At 37.0% G+C, this 23,988-nt stretch overlaps 1 protein-coding gene across 1 annotated transcript; it reads left to right on the plus strand.

The window, feature by feature from the left end:
• The first annotated feature begins 388 nt into the window (after positions 1-388).
• LOC133280316 (vesicular inhibitory amino acid transporter-like) lies at positions 389-23,599 on the plus strand. The gene is made up of 2 exons (XM_061474915.1): positions 389-697; positions 22,064-23,599. Exons 1-2 carry the CDS (start codon positions 389-391, stop codon positions 23,213-23,215), a joined length of 1,461 nt encoding a protein of 486 aa, XP_061330899.1. The 3' UTR covers positions 23,216-23,599.
• The last annotated feature ends 389 nt before the right edge of the window (positions 23,600-23,988 follow it).

Here is a 23,988-nt window from a genome sequence, read left to right on the forward strand (position 1 = left end):
ACTCCATTTTTTAATGAAGCATTTTTTCCTTTTGGCAGAATTATTTATTTGTATTAGAAACATGCATAATTTCCAGGAATAGATTCTTGTATTTATGTGTAGATGCTTCATGAATGACTGATCTTCATGGATATCATAGGTAAAAGGAAAAAGGATTTGAATTGTAAATTGCAGCTTGCAGACTCCGAAATCTCACTGCAGAGTACTCTGGACAGTATGTTGAAGACCCTGGAGATACTTCCTTAGCTGCCATTTGAAACCAGCACAAATAAATGAACAAAAGACAACAAACTACAATATCAGGACTCATCTAACAAACGGATTAACAATATACAAGTGCTGAAAACAATAAAGACATGTAAGGAAAGATTTTACTTTAATATACGGGATGGCTCACCTGAAGCAGACTTTTTCATCTCTTTTCAGCTGCTTTAGGGAAACACCATCTCTCTTTTTTAGAATGGTGAGATGGGACAGCTGTCTAGACACTGATGAAGAGCATGTGAATTTTGCTAGAAGAGATGAACTGAACAGAGCTCTTAGCAAGGACAGAGAGAAACCAGATGGACCTGTGAACTTTGAGCTTGACGTTTGCCACCAGGATCCAGAATACAAGTCCCCAGCTCCCCTGCCACATGCCCAGGTCAAACTGATCACCAGCTGGGAAGCAGGATGGAATGTAACAAATGCCATTCAGGTAACCTTTTACTTTCCCACTCATTACAACCACATTTGAAAAACCTGATCATCATTTGGCCTGCTTTATTTTTCTTAACTGTACCATCATTTTCCAATATTCTAAAAGGTTTCTATAAATTTATCACTAACATATTTCAACCTTTCTGCACAAGATTAGCAAAATCTTGTGCAGAAAGATTCTGCTAGGCAGAATCTTGTGAAGAAAGATTAGCACTCTGAAAAAAAAACAAACAAAAAACCCAAAGTTTCAAAGTGAAAACTTTTGAAGGGAAAAAGATATGTTAGCTAAAGTTTAAAAAATATTTACACCAAGTGAAAATGAAATGGTGATGATGGCATCTGTTGTGGAAGTGCACATGTTATCTTTAGTAAGTATATTTGAATGCAGTGATAGAGATGTTTGATAGAAACGCGAGGTAAATATCTAATAAAAAGAGGATACTAAGATCCAGACTGACGTCAGACATATATTTACTGACATGTAAGTTAGGCTAGATTTAAATTGGAGCATGAAGCATGAGATGTGTGATAATACTTGTCAATGTTAAATAATCAGGTTGAAAAGACTGAAAGCATTTGGTGCCAGCATTCTATGTGGAGTTTTAGTATCTTTCTGTATCCTTAAATTTAGCATTAAACATTTCAGATTCTTTTTCTCACTTCTCATGATTCATTTCCTTAAATAATTCTATGGTTACCACTAGCTTTCTGTCTGACATGGTAGAAAAAAGCAGTATCCACAGATACGTCTAGTCCCAGTAACTGTTACTTAAACACTTTTGTCCTGGTTTCAGCTGTAACAGTTATTTTTTGTCCTCCCCAGTAGCTGGTGCAGTGCTTTGTTTTAGCTTTAGTCTGAGAACAATGCTGATAACACACAAATGTTTTAGTTGTTGCTAAGTAATGCTTACCCTGATCAAGGACTTTTCAGTCTCTTCTGCTCTGTCAGTGAGGAAAGGCGTAGGAAGCCAGTAGGGAGCAGAGATAGGACACCTGACCCAAACTAGCCAAAGGGCTATTCCATACCACAGCACATCATGGTGAGTATATAAACTGGGGGAGGCACCCAGAAGGGACCTGTCACTTGGGCTGAATATAGGTCAGCAGGTGGTGAGCAATTGTGTTGTGCATTACTTGGGTTTATTGTTTTTTTTTCCCCTTTTAGTTTTATATTCTCTTCCCTTGTTATTTCCCTTATCATTGTTATTGGTAGTACTATATTGTACTTTAGTAATTAAACTGTTCTTATCTCAACCTGTGGGGTTTACATTCTTTCGATTCTCCTCCCTATCCTGCCTGGAGGGGAGTGTGTGTGAGTGAGTGGCTGCATGGTGCTGAGTTACCATCTGGGCTTAAACCACGACAACTTTTTATCCCACTTAAATTACAGAAAAATAACTTTTCCAGTGCCACACAAGTCTGTGATTATGCTGATGAACATTTGTTTATGTATCCAGTTCATCCCTCAGCTCTGCAAAAGAGGAAAAAAAAGACATATTTCTAACCCAGCTGTATTTTCAAACATGAGCTCCACCACATGAGAGCCAGTGCAATAACAGGGCACAGTAATATATCATACTCAGAAAGCGTTCAGCTGTGAATAAAAGCATGAAGTTCTAAAATACCCCAACTACATTCTAGTAACACATTTTATCTTCAGTCTTTCTCAGCAGCATCTAGTCAGGACAGGAGTCTGGGATGAGAGCCCACTGTTGTCTCTCTGAGCTTTGCCTTTGATTTCACAGAAGCCAAGATTTCATTCAATGTCAATTTTGTCAATATTTGCGGTATGACCTTTTGGCAAGTCACATTCTCTCTCACCTATTGTTTTTCTTTCTGAAAGAAAAAAGTAATAATGCCTCTGTAAAAACATCAAAGTGCCTAAAAATTCCTGAATGTCATTATGTACACAATTCCTATTAATTATTAATATTATAGCTTCCAGTTAAAAGTAGACAGTAAAAACATAATCAAACATACATGTGACTTTTTAAAACCAGGACAATTTTAAGCTATATTATCCAAACAGATCAGTAACTACAGTCTTAGTAAAAATTGTCAGCATGCTGTGTGTTGCATACTGCTATTGGATCTCATTTGGTGCAATATTTTAGAAATCAGCATTAGAAAGCAGCTGGCTACAGCTTAGGAGTTTTTCTCCTACAGCAGGCTGAGGACAGGAGCTGCAGTTTCATTAACTGAAGTGTCCCAACAACACATTGTGAAACCAGGTACATATGTGAGTAAGCAAGTGTCCTGGGTTCAGCAGTAGCAGTCATGTTTCTCCTCCTTGGTAGCTGGTGCAGTGCAGTGTTTTGACTTTCGGCTCGGGAACAGAGCTGATAACAAGGATGTTTTGGTTTGGCCAAGGACTTTGTGAGCCTCATGCTCTGCCAGGGAGGAGGGGAAGCTGGGAGGAAGCAGAGACAGGACACCTGACCCAAACTGACCAAAGAGGTATTCCATACCACAGCACGTCATGCCCAGGATGTAACTGGGAGTTAGCCGGAAGGGCTGGGAGACTGCAGGGTTGGAGGAGGTATCGGTCGGTGCTTGGTCGGGCTTGGGGGGCGAGTTATCGGTCAGCGGGTGGTGAGGTGTTGTATTCTGTTCCCTTGTTATTTCCTTTATCATTATTATCATTGGTGGTAGCAGTAGTGATTTGTGTTATACCTTAGTTACTAAACTGTTCTTATCTCAACCCGTGGGAGTTGCATTCTTTTGATTCTCCTCTCCGTCCCTCCGAGAGCAGGGGGAGGGCAAGAAAGGGGGGGAAGTGAGCGAACGAATTACCTGACTGGGTTTAAACCACGACAGCAAGTATGTGAATATGTACACATATGTACACATGTACGTATTTTTCCTATTTCCAAATACCTTGGCATTCGGTTTAGGAACAAGGCTAGAGAGCAGAGAAAGGGAAGGGCAAAGCGGGGAGAGGAGGAGAGAGGAGAGAATATTGAATGGGCATCTGTCAGGAAAAAATAACAGTTTGAAGAAATTCCTATGAATAGCTTTGAGGAGAAAGTCAGAGTTGTGAACAGAATGATTAAAACAATCCAAACGTTCTTGACTGGTGAGGAGAATCTATGCTAAAATGGAGTCCTTTCTGCCCTACCCAGTGGAAACGGCAGAAGTGTTTTGCATGGCAATTAGAAGTAAATATTTCAGCAGAATTCTGAAGTGTTCTAAACTGTTATTCTGGTGAATACAGTTAGTCTAAAAGTGAGATTCTATTGCAATCCAGATTTCTTATAGGAAAAAATTAATTTTGGTCTCTGAAATGAAACACAAGGGTTTTCTTAGAGTGTTTTAAATGCAAATATTGTCAAACAAACAGGTAGAGATTTTTATTTTGGTTTTCACTTCAACTGAAAATATATGCCCTTTTGGTGACAATGCTGTATGTGTAAATGATTGCTTCAGACATTTAAAGTTTCCAGGGAAGCATGCTTCATATTCCAACACTGTACAGGCAAATGAAAACCTGTATCCAGTTAATCTAGGTAAGGACAGAGACCATAAAGCTGAGTGGATTCAAAAGAGAACATGAATGGCATCATCTGGCAGAGTGATGCATGTTTCATTTGTTTGTATATAGCAGTAAAAGGCAAAACAAAAATCATGCTAACTTGCAGCGTAGTGCTGGATAGATGAGCAAAACAACAGTCACAAAGGAAGAAGATAGATAGTTAAATTCTAATGGCACAGCATTTCACAGCAGAACCAAAGGACAATAAAGTCTGTTTATTTGCCAACTACATGTAGGAGGATTGTTGCAAACAGTATGGAGAATGTTTGTGCAAGAAAAAGAAAGCAAAATTGGAAGAAAAAGGCATTCAGTCTAGAGTATCAAGAAGGGGTAGAAGACAACAAAGAATGGAGAAAAACCAAGACAGACAAAGGGAAGAAGTGAAATAATAGCAATAAGTGAAATATTCTTCAACTGAGCATAACTGTAATTTGCACCATTGTGAGTCTATCTCCACATAGGTCTCAGGTGCACAAATAAGTTTAAAAGTGCAAAAACATCAGCCACTTTATCAGGCAGTTCCAAAGTGCTTTTGTTATTGTGATGCATATACAATCTTTAAAATACAGTGTAATATAAGCATACATTTCTTCTCTGGATGCTTGGTAGAACATGACGTATCAAAGCATACTGAATGTGCATCTGATACCCACTGTAGTCACATTTTGTCTCCTGTCTTTTACAGAGGTTAGGTTGTACAAAATTAGAAATACCTATGGCAGAGGCAATTTTATTGTTCCATGATCAGAATAACACAATAGGGTGCTTGTCTATTGTGAATGCTTCTAGGAATAACAATAATGCAATTACTATTACTAATAATTATTTTAAATTGTGTCAATAATAAATAATTCTTACAGTACTGATTATAAATATGCTCATTATTTTCTGTATACTGTACATTAGTTTAGGAAAGACTCAACACTTCAATAATCACCATTTTTAAAACCAAAAGTGTATGTCTGTATATACTTCACAGTGTGCTGGATACATTTCCATATTGGGTTCCAATTTGGCTCATTTTTGTTTAACTCTAAAAGATTCACTTGAGAATATCTCATAGTTAATATTTGTTTTTTTATGATGTTTCCTCTGAGTGACCTGCCTTCAACTCTCTAATATAGATTGAATCTTTAGAGTTTTGAGTATCCACAATTCCCAAAGATTTAAGTGGAAAACACAGTCATGTTGAGAAACGGAATTAGCAGATATGCCCCTGAAGATATAAAGGCAAACATATTTTTAAGGTGGCTAAACACCCCTCCCATTACGCTTTACTGACAAGATATTTAAGCATTTTCTAAATATAAATATGTACACGCTTTTGTGCTTAGAAAGCAAAATGTTTTCTCCATCAGGTCATTAGATGTACAGCAATACGAATCTTCTCATCCTCAGCCTTGAATAATTTAGTCACATTTAACTAAACAGACACTTAGATCTTGACTGCAGTACTTGATCTTAAGTATTTATTTTCCAGACTTGAGAACAAAGGTCAATCCCTTCTGGTGCCCAAAGCAGTAAGTTCCTTGAATTATACATTGAAGCTAAAGTCATACACTGAACTAAATTGTAGAGACTAAAATGTCTGAGGGAAATAAACTTCTGCATTTCATGTCAAGAGGTAGTATTGAGAATTAAAGGGAGATGACCAATGCTAGTGTCTAACCTAAGACCAGTAAGTAATTCAAGTTTCCAAATGGAGCTAGTCCAAAAAATCACAGCACAAGTAAAATTCCAAGACTGTAGGACTACTGTGGTGCACATAAAAGTGCCAATTAATGTGATTTTAGTGGAAATGCACCTGCAGTACTGGCCAAATTTATTTTTCATAGGTTTGCAACCACAAACCCACATAGCCACAACTGGAGACCCAAAAAAAGTCTGGAGCCTAGTGAGAGTCATCTAAACTCAGATCTGTTTTTCCTATGATAGAAAGTCACCATTATGAGATGCATTTGATAAAAGATGTATTTTAGGGAAGAAAACCCTGTTGCTAATGTGTGTGGCTTGATTTTCTCTTTGGATTTTTCTCTTGAAGGAAAAAATAAAAGATTATGGGCATACATCACTACTTTATGTAACCTTTTATTTCAGCTCAGATTTCTTTAGTTTTGTGCACATATTCATATAGCACAGAAAAGGCTGCATACAGGGTATATATTCTCTCTGTTCCCAACCCTGCTTTTATCACAGAAGCTTTATATCAAAAATGTGTTATCCTGCAACAACGAAATTTTATTTACTTCACAGAAATCTCTTTATTTGACACACAAGCATTGTGCAGTGGACTGATTTTAAGTTACAAAAGTAACTACCATTCCCATAAATCTCATTAGAGAATGCACCATATCGGTCTACTTTTCCCTTGGTCAGCTGCAGACACTAAAAATGTTATGAAGCCAGAACTCCTAAACATAGAGAGGTGGCTCATCTAAAATTTGATTCTTGTTCTAGGAAGAGATATTTGGATTGTTCTCATGGGATTTAAGTTGCTGTTTTGTAGGTTTTGCATTTTATGTTGTTTGTCACATCATCTGGGCAATGAAGAGATGGAGGGAGCATTGAATGGATTTACATCAGCATATTCTACTGTAACAATTATGGAAATGTTAGGAGTGGCAAATCAGTTTTCCATAGCTCCTCTGTGTCAGATTTGCCAGAAAGTAGGAGCTGTGATATAACTACTTCACAAATTATTCCCTGGACATACAGACAATGCCAGTATAGGGACAATTGGTTCAGAGAGCACCATTCTAGCTCCTGAAGCATCCCAGAAACAGGTACATGGGTTACACAAGTAACGGACCAAAACACTGCAATTCTTGCAGCCTTCTAGGTGTTAAAATGACTTATTAAAAATCTTTAGAAGTTAAAGCAGTCCTTAGATTATGTTTACCCACACTATGGGCCCAAAATTTCCTAACAGATGAGTTGCAAGAGAGTTACAAGAGGACCTTGAAATATTTTAATAGGAATATTTTAATCACATTTTTGAACATAAAAATAGGCTTTTGAACATAAAAATGTTTTTGATCAATTTTTTTTTTGTACAAATATTTTGAACATAAAAAAGGGCCAACTACTACCAGCTTAATAGACACCCTGCTGAGTGACAGAGGTATTATTCACAGGCACATTAACATATATTTGCAAAAAGGGCGTGTCAGTTTGCATTTCCCCCATGACATATATAAAATAAATGGTATATGCAAGTAACACTTTAGAAACCTGAACATTGTGTATCTGCCTCCCAGACCTCTATTTCTCTCATCATTAGGAAACCTTCAAACCATCCAGGGGATGGCCTGCCCTGGGGGTGTTTTGTCTAAAAAAACCTTTTGCATTGGTAGGTAGATAACTAGAAGCACATGCGTGCGACACCCCTGTATTTGTATTTTTCATTGCAAGAATCTTTCATAAGGAAAAGTATTAATTAATACACAAGGTCACGACCAGCTTCCTGTGCTCTATGCTGTTGTCCATAATGAGGAACAAAACAAATGCTGGTGGTCTCTCCTGAACTTCTGCCTTATGCCTTCCTCCCTGAGGTCATCACTTGCAGCAGACTCAGGCTCTGAGGCCTGCTGCAGACACACCATTCACTGCCTGCAGCAGTATGCAATGACAGCAGAGTGTGTTTTCCTGGGCCAACTCAAGTTCACATCTTGTTTGGATCCCCCTGCTGCCCACATAAAATATTGGTATGTCTGTTCCGCAGTCAGTGGAAGCAGCTAAACAGAGCTTTTACTCTGCTGTCTGCCTGTATTTGTTTCCTGTTATCTTAACTGTAGATTTTTAATTCTTTGGAGAAGTGACCGTCTTTTTGTACTTTGCTTGCACAGTGCCCTACAGAATGAGATTCCAATAAAGGACTTCCAGGACCTCCAATAATGAAAACAATTTATTTCTATTTTACAGAAACTCTTTACAAAATGATTGTTCAAAGGTGGCCTGTGATACACCAGTTGGATATTTGATTCAATTTCCTTTAATTTTTTTTCTGTATAGAATGGATTCCCCTTGCTATTGGGACCCATTGTAGGGGCGGACCACAAGATAAATCAGCAGACAAATGTGAAAAGAGTACTTTTAGAATATTCAGCCATTAAAATGGTCATTCCATCTTAAAAATCCTGATGGTCAAGAAAGAGAATGACATAACCATTATATCAAAGATAAATGGATAGTAGCGTTGTGAAAATTATACCCTTTTAAACAGTAAATGTTACCAAACAGGATCAAGTACCTGTCGGCCGCTTGAAAACGATGATCACTTTATTCCATGGGAGAATCTAATGTGCTATCACTTGTTGCAGAACAAGGATCTCTGGCTCCCTCAGGTGAAAGGAATAGCTGGTGTACGTTCCCGCTACACTAAAATAAAGTAATCTACCATGGTTTTTGGTCTTATCAATCCCTGAGATCACCTTTAACAACCTGAATGAAAACAGATGGTATAATTTCTCCTTTTTTAATCCATGGCAGGTCACATGGGATTTAAAAACACTATTATTAGTCGACTCTGAACTTCTGTATCTATCTGCTTACTTTATTGTTGTGCTGGTATGTTCAACAGTTGTCTTTCAAAACAAAGCCCAAATTACCTATTATAATTATTTATCACCCTTCTCCAGCTGAGATAATTTGTACACTCGTGCCTCTGTATAGCACGTACCATTAACCAGGTATCACTGATGGAAAATATTCTTCTTTAAAGTGTTCTTTGTGTCCCTATTCTTAAATTTATGAGGTGTGTAACCTCAGTAAATTTGCTTTAATAAACTGTATTTAGACATATAATTTCTCCCAACCCTCCCAAGACAGCAAGAACATAGTGACAGGCAACAGAAGGTAAAATCTTTTGTCAGCATTCCTTTCTTGGTTTTTGTAAACTTCCTTCACTTCCATTAGCAAATTTTCAGACAGGAGCTCATTTTTTTTTTTTTTTCATAAAAAGAAAGAGTGAGCCTCAGGTTTCATGAAAGAATAAAGGTTGACAGGTATCAAGGAAATAAGGCTCAACATCTGCAGGTGTATATGAGAATTCAGTACTGAAAGTAAGGACATCTGAATTATTATAATGTACTGATAGAATCAGAAATAGTAATGTTTCTGTAACAGACTTTCCAAATGGTAAAGCTTCTTCTATAAAACCCATAGATGGTTAATCTACAGTTTACTTCCATGTGTGTAATTTCTGACAGCATGAGATTCACTGAAATGGCACAAGCTCTGTCTGAATGAACAAATGGAGCTATCTGAGAAAATAGAAAGCCCTAAACACTGATTACATATGGTACTGAAGACGATATATTATAACCCAGTTTTAGCACAGTAAGCTGTATAAAATATTTTGTCCGAAAGCCATATAAAAGATATTGACTTCTATTTGCATGTGTTCTCCCTCTTCTCCCCACACACACCATGTTTCTTGGGAGGCAATGTTTCTCTGTAATCTTGGCCAGTGGCACTAGTTTTGCCATATGTATAACACTGAGTTCACTAAATAGCTAACAAAAAAAAATCAAATTTAATATTTACTTCTTAAAAATGTAAACATAGGAGTCAGAAGAAACATTCACTTCAGCTCATATACACATACTCTGCTATCCATTTTGATTTCTCTCAGTCCATTTCTTGAACTGACACAAATAGCAGCACCAGCAGATTATGTTTTGTAGGTACCTAGAGCAAGCAGTGTTCTGGTTGTTTTGTGTTATCAGTAGCAATGGTAGCTTCAGCCTTTGCCTTTACTGTACATGGGTGTTTCCATGTACAGGGGTTTTTACTGTTGTTTTCCCCTCTAGAAATGTGTTTGATTCAGGCTAGTTTAGTTCCTCCCCGATACACAGGGCTTTTTTTTTTTTCTCCCTCTTTTAAAACCCAATGTAGTTTGATTATTTCAAACTAAAACTGGGTATTTCAGAAACTATTAATTGTTTGTTCTACTGAGGCTTGGAAAAATGTGAATCTGGGCATAAGAATGTAATGTAAGAGAGTTTTCTTTTGTAAGAAAGTTATCTTCTTTATAAGAAGTGATCTTATTTTGTTGTTTATAATGGTGGTTGATTCTCTCATTTTAATGTTTGTATTTTACTTAGAAGTTGTCACTGAGGTCAATTCTATCTCACCACATTTTAAAGCCATTCCCTTGTCTCGCTGTCTGCATGATTTCTGCAACTCCAAATGACATCTCCTCAGCCACCTTCCCTTAAGGGATTTAAAAATCTTCTTCTAAGTTTTAATTGGGATCTGGAGTTTAAAATGAATTCTCCACTCCTGCTCTTGTTGCTTCTGCTTGCCTGCTGACTTTTTTCACTTTTGCTGGGAAGCCAGCTGCTCTCAGAGCTCTTCCTTTTGTACTTTTGTTTGTTGTCATCTCAAATTAAAAATAATATACCTGAAGAAAACTGTAGGCTTCCCTCTGCTGCTTGGATGGGATTTTAGAAGCTCTTTACTGTCTCCTAAATTGTGAGCAGCTGCCATTCCACCCCTGAAAGTTTCCTTTTCCAATCAGAAAGGATAATCAGCTGCATAATGCATACTTTCCCTCTAGCTTTCTGCTTATGCATATAGTTAGATATTTCTGAAATCCTGTTATTTTTACTCAAAGACTGTTGCTCATCGTATTCTCCTACCCCTTGTTTCTACCTCGTATGTTTCACAGCCTGATATCCTAGTATTCTCCAGTTTAGCTGGTGACACCTTTTCCACCTGTTCCTGGCTAGCCGGGTACAGTCACATTACCAAGTTACCCAGCTTGCTGCTCTTCCTTTCCTTTTCCAGGGCACCTCACAGTCTCACAGCCTTCATAAAGGAATTCATCTGACTCTACAGATGACATAGAGTGATAAGCATGTCTGATGGAGATTCACAAATCCTAAAATAAATGCCCTATACTGTTGGAATTAATAGTCCTCCAGTGATCCTTCTTTCTACCCATCATTTCCAATAACTGCTTTTCCAGATGTAGCAGATTAGCTTTACTTTTTGCTGTATTTAGATAGGTGAAGTTAAGAATCCCATTCCTAATAAGCATGCACCAAAGCAAGGTAGATTGGTCATGTATGTCTTTTCTGTTACTGTGTGTATTGATTCATTAAATGTTTGGTTTAAATAGAAGAAGTTTGGTGAGATTAATCCAATTCATAGATGTTAAGAAGTGATCATTTCCCTGAGTACAAGACAGCAAAGCAAGCAGTCACTTTGGTGACTTTAGTAGCAATCATTGAGTTTTCACTTAAAATCCATTTATTTCACCTCATGAATAAATCAGGATTTGGCCTAAAAATCTGAATGTGAGAAATGAAAATTGTTTAGAAGAAAGGAACAGAAAACAGATGCAGTCTTAAAATACATTTCTCAAACATGAAATCACTACAGCTCGCAACACTGAAGTATGAACAAAGGAGAGATCCAATAGAGCTGAGGAGCTTTTCCTGCACTGGGATCAGGTTAAGAAAAAAAAATATTTTAAAAATGCACAAACTTTTACAGCAATCACTAAACTGGCTTTGTTTTAATAATGAAATAAGTAGGTTTCTCTCTATTCATGAATAGATTTTTGTATTTAAAAGTTATGAATAATCAAGGTCCCCAGTTTGTTAGTCCAGAGATCCTCGGCTGTTGTTTCCAGACAGCATCCTGTCTCGAAGTCTTTCCAGTGTGGCTGCAAACCAAGAAAATATGTTTTAAAAAGGGAGGAAAAGAAAAAGAAAATTTAGAAAAAAAAAACAAACAAACCAAACCAAAACACCAAACAAAACAAAACCAAAACCCACAAAAAAAAGGAATATGACTTCATAACTCCAGTACTTCTGTTCATGCACCAGTAGAGGTCAAGAATCTCTGTGTCACAGTCTGTACAAACAGAATGAGAAATACCTCCTCAAGTAATAATACTTCAAGTATTTTACGTCTGGAGACCTCAAAAAGGCATCTTCAGCATGCATTTTATATGCCATATGCTGGGTTTCACAATGCATAACTATATAGTACATTCACAATTTATTTTTTTGTTAAAGAAGAGCTTAAATAGCTTTGCTTTTATGCTCACTACTCAGGGAATGCCGGAAAACACAGTCACATTTCTTTTCTGATCTTCAGTCTTTCTCTTTATTATACATATTTGGGAATGTTTGTCTAATCTACTTAAAATTAGGGTAATTATTCTACTTTGTTGAATTTTAAGAATGATGTGATCTTTAATGTCATTATAGGAGACACCTCCATTATGGGAATTCATTTGCTACCTCAACTTCATCTTTATCTGTGCATGTTGAAATATCAGCCATAAAAATCAGTTGCTGCATCTTTTATCCTAAGGGCAGAAGCCTCCAGGGTTGCCACTGAAGTTTAACTCAAGTTAAGAGAGGAATGACAGTAGAGATTTGCTGTCTATACCCAGCCTAATTGTAAGACAGCATCTTTTCTCACGTATTTCAGAAGAATATACTGCGATACTCAGTATCAGTTTACCGATTTCTAGAGACCAAAAAAAGAAAAATAGTATACCACTATTTATGTCTTTCATCCAGGCTATTAACTGTATTCTCTCCAGGCAGTGCTCTAAGACAAATTTCCCCTTTATATGATGTGCTCTGGGAGCCATTATTGCTTGAGGAAAAGTCCACCTAAAATCAGTGTCTGGGTCTGTGGTGAGGAAAGAACAGGATAATATTAGCCAGGGGAGGATTCAGTCACCTTTTATTCAGCATGTAGTCATGACAAATCCCGTGCCAGTTTTCAGAAAATATAACGCAGCTTCCAGAAGATGTAATCTGTCTTCTTTTTCACCTCTCAGAGGTGCATAAGGTTTGTTCCAGGGCAAAGTTCTTTGTAATATGGGTTTGGGTTTTTTACCCATTTCCTTTTCAGCCTTACTTGTCAAAAGTAACAAGAACTGTGTCTTGTCCCATATAGGCAGCATTCAAGAAAAACTCCTAACAAGCTAAATGCTTTCTTCCAGCCAGAAGGTTTGAACTTTCTATGCACTTCAACTCTTCCTTTTGTTATGTCAGCTCACACTCAAATGTAAGTTCTTTGGCTTCCCACTGCTTTGCTTCTAGGCTCTCAAAGTTCCCTTTCTCCCTCCCCTCAAGGTATTTGACCACATTTTCATGGAAACTCACTTGCATGTGGCTGTACTGGATGTTTTGAGCACTTGCCTGCCTTCAGGTGAAAACCTGAGAATGTGTGATGAGCTATAATGTGAGAAATAAGTAAGCAGCCAGTGAATCCATGTTGCTTACCATTATAGCTTTCAAAATGCTTGGTTTACTTCAGACTGCCTTACTTTTTTATCTATTTTTCCTCTCAGCTACATAACACATAATAAAAGCCCTCATTTTTTCACCAAATCCTGCTTTCTCCTCTGGGACCAAGCAAAATATGTTTTCTTAAAAGGTAATTTGCTTGGGAGATTTACTTTGTGTGATTTAGTGCATTATTGCAGACAGCTCTGAATTTATGCAAACTAACATTTTCCATCAAACCGTGCAGAATTAAGTACCAAGCATATTATTTTGGTTTTAGAACAAATATTTAAACCAATAGAAAAGCCAACAGGATCAGCTGTCACACTCCATAGAGCAATTCCTTTTTTTGTTGAGATAATTTCTTTCCTCTGTTCCCTTTCCTGATCTGTAGGAGATTTTTAAGACTAATCTGGTCACTAAAAGGAGAATAAAATGAGTGGCTTCTGTCAGTCAAATGGACACATTCATTTTGCAGAGCAGCCCATGCAACTTCTTTACGTGCTTAGCTTATCACAACATCTCCTGAGCAGTCTATCTGCCATATATTCTGCTTATGAGACTGGAAGGATTGACATAAAAACACTTTAAAAGTTTATTTTGGTATATAAGGTGATTGCAGGCATTAATCACAGAATAAATTCCTTAGCCACTTTCCTCCCTGCAGCTAAACCAGGTTGGCATTGGCAGAGAGAAAGAATAAGAAAAATCATGAAAAACAAGATTGCTGGGGTCTAATCCAACCATCCCTGAAGTTAAAGGAAGAGTTTTCACTGACATTGAAAGAGACATTCAAAGGGATCGATCTGCTGCTAAGGTCATACAGGCCATGGACAATATTTGAAGTTTTCCACAGAACAGCTTGTAGTATTTTTTGAATTCAAACTCAGCTGAGCTGTGAAAAAAAAAAAAAAAAAAAAACATGAAGCAAGTGGGAAAGCAGATGAATTCTTTTCCTGGTTCCTGTAGAGCAGTGCCAGGAGTTTGTGTAGCCATCTAGGGAACCAGAAATTCTCACTGCTCAGAAGAAATAGGATATAACTGATATTGCAAGTACATGGTGGGATGATTTACATGACTGGAAATTAATAATAATTAGTTGAAGCAGGTTTACAGAAAAAGAGTAAGTAAAAGAAGTGAGGGTGGCCCTCTATGTTAGGGAGATGTTTCTCTGAGTTTGAGCTATTGTCAACAAGAAGTCTTGTTGACTTCAGTTTTAAAGACCTATACTGGACTTTGTGTGCAGTCTGTAGTAAAACATCATTAGAGTTTCTAAAAATTATAGATGATAATTATCTAACACAAAAGGTATTGAACCTAGCATAAAGTAGTCCTATTCTGAGCCTCATTGCATTGAATGAAGATGAACAGACCAGTGGATCTAATTATATTCATTATGAGAAAACAGAGAACAATAATATATATACTTTGTACTTCAAAAAGAGAGAGTTCTACAAATCAGGAGAAAATTATGAGAGATAATTGTTTAGGAAGAATAAATACAGACAGCCAATTGTGAAAGCAATTTGAAAGTTGTTTAACAAGAATTTACGAGATGTCCAGAAGCCACATCTCATAATTAAGAAATAGTATGCCTGTGTGCTACAAGCCCTCCTACTTCAGGTGTAAAGCGAATGTATCAATTAAAATAAATTTTAAAAAATAAAAAAAGGGAGAAAAAGAGAGTGAGAGTAAAAATTGTGAATTGTAAATTATAAATGAAGCATAGCAAAGAGCTAAAGGAACCAAAAAACTCTAGGGAAAAAGATATATCTCACAGGGACTAAGACAGTAAGAAAACAATTCTTAGGCATCAGGGAAAAAAAAAAAAAAAAAAAACCTAGGTAGGGTTAGTGTAAAAATTTGAAACAGAAATACTAATAGTTGTATAAATTAAATATGAATGGAAGAGTGTGCCTCTATATGTGACTGTCTATACTTGTTTAAGAGCACTAGGAGAAACAGCAGAATAAAGTTATAAGGGAAAGTATGCATTACCTGCTACAGAGCACCATGTACATGATTTCCTTCAAATGGGAAGGTAGAAAAACTGACCCCTAGATAAGAGTTATGGGAATGAAGTAGAGGACAGTATCTGTAACACATGCCGATAAGGAAAACAAGAGTGTTGTGAAACTCGGGTATTTTGCCTAATATATATGAGGGATGAGAAAAGATATGAGAAAAAGATCCAAACCTGAATCCATTCCAGAAGACTATAGAAGGCAAATCCAAAATCCGTTGGTCATCACTGGTCAAGATGAACAACACAGACATGGTGAGCCCTTGACTGCCAGCATGCCTTGTCCTCCTTGGTACATATAAGTGATTCTCACCGAGCCACTAGGACATACACCACAGTGCTGTTGAGTATGTGGATGCGAGAGTGGGAAATAAACAGATTTTCTAATGTAAGATCACCTTCCACTTCTCTAAGCTCTCTCACTGAATTGTGCTACACTTATTTCCTACATTATCAGTAGAAGGATTTAAAATTGTTCTTAGCTCTGAAAAAAAGATGCATCTTCATAAGTAGTCTCTGTAGAAAATCAGGAGGATGTGCTTTTAGTACAGGAGAGCAATAGGCATTTTTTAATTTTTCAGGATGGGAATCATGCTATTTTGCAGAAGACATTTAGAAGTTAACTACAATACATTGTGTACATATTCTCTTGCCCAGAAAAAGAAACAGGCATATCTGACAGAAAATTTGTCTCAGCTGAGCTAACAACCTATCTTAATATAGGTGTGAGATGTAAATTGAGGTGCCTGTTTTTCCCAAGCTTGGACTTGGAGAATTAACTATTGGAAAACTACAGTTACTATTTAAAATGGATGTTAACATTCATCTCATTAATATTTTGAGAGCAGAATGCCCAGAAAGTTTGCACTTGGGAGGTGTAACAAAAGATACATCTGACCCAATAATACTCTTATTCAATCATTATTACACGTGGAATATTCAGAAGATTATGGATATCATTACAGTATTTTAAAAGCCAGTTCAATCCTAACTAGTGAAACCTGGCAACAATGCTGAGAAAAAGAATGTAATTGTTAATACAGACTTTGATTGATACAGAATAAAAAGTTAGGACTATAATTAATGCAAATCATTATGGGTTTGGAGAAAGAGTCCTTATAATCCTTAGTAAACACACTTGATATAATTCTTTGATGAGATTGTAATATAGACAGTGAAAGATAATATATTTAAGCTTTTAAAGGAATTTTGACACATTAATACACAACATTCTGATTTTAAAATAGTGTAACAATAGAATATATCTTAAATGGATTATCAGCTGCCTAAGTTACAGATCCCAAAAAAGTAACTGTCAACATGTTTCTGTTGTCAAAGCTTCTACTAAGGTTAGCAGGTTATCTAGTAGAATAATTGGCATCTGGTCCAGTGTTATTCAGTGTAGTCAATAGTCATCTGGAAGAAGATAGATACAAAATCAGCATTGATCACAGGGGTGTCTGAGAAGGGAAAAACACCATGGAGGTCAGTAAGCAAGTAGTTATGTTATTGTGACATAAGATTAAGGGATTTGCTGTATTTTTAATCTAGTGATGATAAAGTTGTATCTTCACATAAATACTACATCAACACAGACCTGCATCAGTTCAAGAAAATTATTCATTTTAAATTATAAGAAATGCTAAACAAGAAAATTATTTTGTGGAACTGTACTGTGAAGCAGGGTTCTTTAATTTATCTCCCTACTCTTCCAAGAAGATCCATGAAGGAGGATTTCTGGTATAGTTTATATGCTTAACCCATGTTCATGCAGAGAATCCAATACAGAGTTGGGAAAACAGTTAGGCTTAAATGAACTGTTCTAGTAGAGTAACTACAGATGGTGAGAAAAGCAATCAGAGCTAATTCAGCAGTCTGGCATATTAGCATGTGTTCTGCATATTGGAGAGCTGTACTAACTGAATAATTTTCAGTTAAATTCTTCTTAATTTCTTATTTTCCCATATGAGTAAGTCTTAAGGTGAAATGTTTCTCTTGTTTTTTTTAGTATTGCTTTTTACTTAATTTTATTTTATTGTCTTTTAGAATGTCTCAACTCTGACTATGATTTGATCTTTATTTTTTAATTACCTTTCAATCAGCTTTGTTTTCCAAAGTCTCATTACAGGTTAAAACAGCCTATAAATGAAGCTTTTTACCTGGTACTAAAGAACTAAAGAAAGTAAAAAACTACTTAAAACTGAACATTATGGATTTTTTATATCATCTCAGAGTGTTTGGAAGTGCTAATTTATGCATTTTTCTAAACACATTTTATTCCCTGGGGAGGTGCTTGCCCTGAGGTAAAGTAGTGTCAAAGACTGACATTATGGCAGAAGGCCCACTTTTTGCATTCTACACTAATCCAGATAACTGGTGTTTTTAAACAGGCAGCCAGCCTTGCTAGTGTGGGAAACACTCCCACGTAGTTCAATTATTACAGTCAACCCATTAACAAATGCCAGAATGTTTTAATGTGCAGATGTAATTTTGAAATCCTTATCTGCTTGCTTTGTATTGTAGGTGGATTGGTAATTTCTGGTGGTAGCTTCTGTGCCTGGTGGTTTCTGCTTGGGGGTATTTTGACAAGGATAATAAATAGCTTCTAGATGAGACTGACCTTTCCTTACATGCCCTTTCTGCTGTTGTCCTTGACTTTTCTTCAAAGCCTGGTCACTACTTTAGCCCTCAGCCCTTTCTTCTTTCTAGACCCAGCTACCTGTGGTGAAGACTACTCTGGATGTTTGATAAGCACCTCCACCCAGGCACATGTATCCATTCATTGACAAAGAACAGTCTGCTTCCATCCTTAGTCTAGAGGTAAAATACTCAACGTCTTGGAAGACAAAGGATGATACAGCCTGCTGGGCAAGCCTGAGGGTCCCTTCTTATACGTGTATAGATGGAGCAATGACAAATAACACACTTCTCAAGCTGAGCTGTGATGAAGGACAGTAAGGAAATGTTAGAGGTTAGAATTATGTTATGCTCTGATTAAACTGAAAATTAAGCATGAAAAAGCAGACACCTGTGGGGAGGACTGTAAATGGCTGTCTGTGATATTGTCTCTGGAAGACTTATGCTTTAGTTTAAGTTGAAGGTAGTCTTATAAACATTAATAGACTAAATTCAGCTGGGGAGTAAGCCACTGTATGGGTAAGGCTTATGCTGACACTTTGCTGCAGTTTAATTATACAGTGACCCTTTGGGTCAAGAGATACCATTTGAACTCCCAAATGCAGGTTAAGGGGAAAAATAATAATGCTGCGAGTACAGAACAAATAACATAAGCTTGCTACAACCTGCAAGAAATTGAGAAAACATCACTGTTCTTATGTTAATATGGAAGATTACTCTGTGGCTTTTATCTTCCTGATTCTTTCATAGACTTGTTTTATTTGTGATGCTTTTAAACTCAGTCTGTTATGTAAATGTTTTCCAAAGAATGTTTTCATAGGAAATAAATCATGTTCTGTTCTTTAGGTCAGTCAGTGAAAATCATGATTAAAAATGGCATGATATCAAAAGCTACTGCCACATGTATGCTACCTGCAGTCTGGATACAGCCACATATCTTGTCTTTTTAACAAAGTAGATTGCTAGATGGCAGAAAGGTTGAATTTTGAACACTTCTATGAAGTACATGTCAAAAGAAAGGCTAATTACACTGCAAGCTAATCGGGTCATGAGACCTGCATTGGAGCGGACCTAAGCAGTGAGGAGATTTGGGTGATTCAAGCTGTGTAGGTAAATATCCCAGCTCCTAAATGAAATGGCACCTGTGACTGTGACCTGCTAGAAAAGCATTTCTGTAAATGAAGTCCTTGAAAACAACCAAAATAGATATCTAATCAATATCTTCATTATTATATCAGCAATAATAACTGAGGTACTTTTTTTCAGTACATAAAGGCATAGACTTTTTGATCAAAATATACTAGGGCATGTATTTAGTATGATTCTTGCAGTTCTAATTCAGCTGAAAGCTGAAGATATCTGCATCTAGAGTGAAGCCTGGATGAAACAGGCAATGTTGCTCATTCATGTGATGGGCATTCCATTTTTCTCACTGACTTCAAGAAAAAAATACTGTTTTAATTTAAGGATTTCTGATCTTTCTTTTCTGACTGATGCTCATCCCACAGTCTGCCTGGAAAGCACTGCTATTCTGTGGCTGGAAGAATAGGGTAATACTTCGTACACATCAGTGATTATCTAGTGTTTGAAAAATTGCTTCTTTTCAGAGCCCTCCTTATGGGTGAGGCTTGGGATTCTTTGTATCACTTAGAAGAGGGGTGCAAGCTATAAAACCTACAAAGCTAAGACAAACACCTTCCTTCTTGATGAGCTCCACCAGAGATGGGCTCCTAGACTGCCCTCACAGAAACTGTCTGCTGGATACAAAACCTGGGGAAGCTGACAGAAAACACCAAAGACAGAGGCATGCCTGAAACACTTGTTTGCTGCATGGCTTCGTGTCCACAGTTATGGATGGAAAATTCTTCAGTGAAGATTTAGACCGTTAAACTCACCTCTTCTGCTCGGGCTCCTGAAAGCAGTCAGTGGCACTACCCACTCAGGAAGTTGGAGAAGAGTATGTTGCCCCTTCTACGAGGGGGCCTGTTTCTGACAGGGATTCTTGGGTTTTGCAGAGGAGATGGGGCTGCTCAGGTTTGGTCAGAAAAAAAGATAGAGTTTGAATGGTTTTGATCCAAATCAAGTCAGCTGCCAGGCTGGGATAGGAAATACAAGCACAAATGCCCATATTTCATCATGTCATTGGTGCTGTAAGAAATATTGAGGTTAAAACTTCTGTAGAACTAGTTAACTGTATTTTGTTTCCACCCTACCTTTCTTCAGTCACCAAGAGCAAAACATAACCTGACCAGTCTGATTAATTTGTATTGCTTAATTTCAGTTCTCAGAAATGTCACAGAAGCATCTTTCTTAAATTAGTACTTTTCTGAATAGCTATTGTTCAAGAGTTTTGTTGGTCTTGTGCTGATGGAAATGAAACCACATAAAAGTGTCATTTGTCCTTAAATACAGAGAAGAAAGAGGGGAAAAAAAAAACCCAAAGAAATACAGTGTTCTGTGAAACTAAAATGCCAATTTTTTTTTTACTGGATAAAACAAGTATAATCCTGTTTCTTTCAGAAACTGTTTAGTGAAAATTATGTCTATATGTTTTATATGTATATATATGTATATTTATGTATATATATGTATATACACATATATGTTTTATATGTATATTTATGTATATATATGTATATACACATATATATACATATATGTATATATGTATATATGTATATATATGTATATGTATATGTATATTTAAACACCTAAATAAGTTAAACAGTCCAGAATCTCAGCTGTGAGAAGAATCACCTTAGTAATATACTTAGCAAGAGCAAAGGCTGCATGTGGCGTACAGAAACCACAGAGGAAACACAAGCAAACTGTGATGTCATTCTAATGGCAATTTTTTTCCAGAGGTCTGTTAAAAATTTTTAGACAGAAGACAACTGTCATTACTGTATTTATCAACAGTGCTGCTGTAGTTTAACTCCAGCCAGCTACTAAGTACTATGCAGCCACTCCCTCCTCCCCCCTCAGTGGGATGGGGAGGAGATCGGAAAAAGATAAAACCCACAGGTCAGGATAAGAATAGTTTAATCATAATGAGAATAACAACAACAATAACAACAAAAATATAGGAAAAAGAGAGAATGAGGAACAAAATTCAGGGAACACAAATGATGCACTATACACTTGCTCACCACCTACTGACCGATACCCATCTCATTCCCAAGCACCAATTGGGGGCTTCTGGACAACTGCCCCCAGTTTATATACTGGGTATCACGTGCTGTGGTATGGAATACCTCTTCGGTCAGTTTGCGTCAGGTGTCCTGCCTCTGCTTCCTCCCAGCTTCCCGTGTCCCTCCTCACTGACAGAGCATGAGACTGAGAAGTCCTTGATCAGAGTAAGCTCCACTTAGCAACAGCTAAAACATGGGTGTGTTATCAGCATTGTTCTCAGACTAAAGCCAAAACACATCTCCGCACCAGCTACTGGGAAGAAAACTATCTCTATCCCTGTTGAAAACAGGACAAATACTATTTTTGATTTGAATGAAACTTGTACAAATGCTGCTACAGTTGCTTAATTTTATGGATATTGAACCTGTTTCATTAATATGCATGTTGACTGAATAACTGCCTATGAACCTTCTAAATTGTGCTTCTAATCACACTAGTGTTAAATGTTAACTAGGAACCTAACTATATCATTCAGGCACATTCTCTTTTTCCTAGTTTATCATTATATGTGGGTTTATAGGAACAGTCCTTTTTCCTGATAATTTCTTTTATCATTAATAAACACATTTCTTACGATTGTTACTTACTTAGCTGAATGTAGTAGTACTTCCACCATGCAGTTAGGTAAAAGCAATGTTCAGTGGAGGTCAGGTTTGGGAGTGCGCCTTCTAGTGAACATTCTGCTTCAGAGATTTTGTGCTATCTTTTCTTTTTCTTCTTCAGGGAATATTTGTCCTAGGATTGCCGTATGCTCTTCTCCACAGTGGATACAGTGGCCTGTTTCTTATTATCTTGGCTGCAGCACTATGCTGTTACACAGGCAAGATTCTAATCGCTTGCCTGTATGAAGAAAATGAAGATGGGCAACTGATAAGAGTGAGAGACACAAATGAAGATATTGCAAATGCCTGCTGTAAAAGGCTACCTCCCAAACTAGGTGGCATAGTTGTCAACATAACCCAGGTGATGGAACTAATCATGACATGTATTTTGTATCTGGTTGTCAGTGCGAACTTGCTGTCATATAGTTTTCCACATGTACCAGTGACTGAGAAAACTTGGTCTGTAATTGCATTTGTTACACTGCTGCCTTGTGTATTTATCAAAACTCTCAAAATTGTTTCCAAACTCAGCCAGCTTTGCTCCCTGGTCCATTTCATTATAATACTTGTAGTAATGACTTACTGTCTCACACAAATACATCAGTGGTCCTGGGCAAAATTCAGACTCTCCATTGAGTTTGAGGACTTCCTGGTCTCTGTAGGGCTGATCATTTTCAGTTACACTTCACAAATATTTCTTCCCACACTTGAAGGTAACATGAAAAACCCAGGGGAATTTAGTTGTATGCTGAATTGGACTCACCTTTTTGCTTGTGTCTTGAAAACAACCTTTGCACTGACAGCATTCTTGACCTGGGGTGAAGAGACAAAGGAAATTATTACTGACAACCTGCCATCATTTCTTGAAACCCTAGTGAATTTGTGTCTCTTAGCCAAGGCTCTTCTTTCATACCCTTTGCCCTTTTTTGCAGCCACAGAAATTGTGTATGCTTGTATTTCTAGAGAAAACCGTTCCAAATACAGATCTCTACTATTTTCTCTGGGTGTAAGAGGCTTATTTCTCCTGTTAACTCTGCTGATGGCCATGTTTGTACCACATTTTGCCATGTTGATGGGTTTAACAGGCAGTGTAACAGGTGCTGCTATGACTTTTCTTCTTCCTTCCCTCTTCCATTTAAAACTTAAATGGAAAAAACTATCCTTCTTAGAGAAATGTGCAGATATCTCTGTTTTTACTTTGGGTTTCCTTTGTAGCCTTGCAGGCATAGTTTGCTCAATAAAAAGGCTGCTCAAAGTGTTTGGAGGAGTGTAAAAAGATTTCCAGAAATCCAAATAAGGCCCAAATCTTGTAAATGCTTTTACACTTTTAGTCAGTATATAAGGTATTTTGTCACTAGGAAAAAATAAGTATATGCTTAAATGTTTGCCACATCAGTGTTTTAACTGTATAAGTATGTGGCTCAAAGCAAATTGGAAAATAACCTTCATAGCCAAAAAGTACAAAATTGCCCCTATCTAAAATACTGAGAGGAAAAAAGGTTTTGAAGTGGTTTATCATGAAACTAATTTTAAACTAATCCTATATGGTTTTGTTCATACATGACATGCCACCCTAAAATGGTTTCTGCAAATGGTCCCACCGATTTAACCAGAATTTCTCACAGGGTTAGATACTGTTCAGTCACAAAGCTATCAAATCTAGATATGATAGAGTAGCATAGTATGATAGAGTTTGTGAGAGCTATCATTGCAAACGGATGAGGTATGACTTCACATTATTGGCAGAATGTAATTCAACTTCTGAAGAGAATAAATCAGTGAATTAAATTTTTTATGTAAGATAAGTTCTACCACTTGTATTTTAAATGAGTAAAGCAAAAAGAGAACTGTTTACAACAGCTTTGAAATCCCGATTTTATCATGAGCTCAAATGCAAATAAAGTCAGAGTAAAATGGGCATCCTAACAGCTCACAGTCACAGAAAAGGGAATTTGTTCTGAAAAAAAGCTATAACCAATGACTGCAGCTTTTCTGCAAGTCTAATTCCAAAGATTCATGCCTCTGCAATGCAGTTATTCCATTGGT

Source organism: Pezoporus flaviventris, unplaced genomic scaffold (assembly GCF_033815535.1).
Source record: "Pezoporus flaviventris isolate CSIRO_AGI_PZ_B2104156 unplaced genomic scaffold, CSIRO_AGI_Pfla_v1 ptg000081l, whole genome shotgun sequence".
Lineage (NCBI taxonomy): Eukaryota > Metazoa > Chordata > Aves > Psittaciformes > Psittacidae > Pezoporus > Pezoporus flaviventris.

Coding starts and splice junctions, on each gene's coding strand:
- LOC133280316 (XM_061474915.1), top strand. CDS start 389: ATGGCTCACCTGAAGCAGACTTTTTCATCTCTTTTCAGCTGCTTTAGG. Junction 698..22,063: donor ATGTAACAAATGCCATTCAG/GTAACCTTTTAC, acceptor TTTCTTCTTCAG/GGAATATTTGTCCTAGGATT.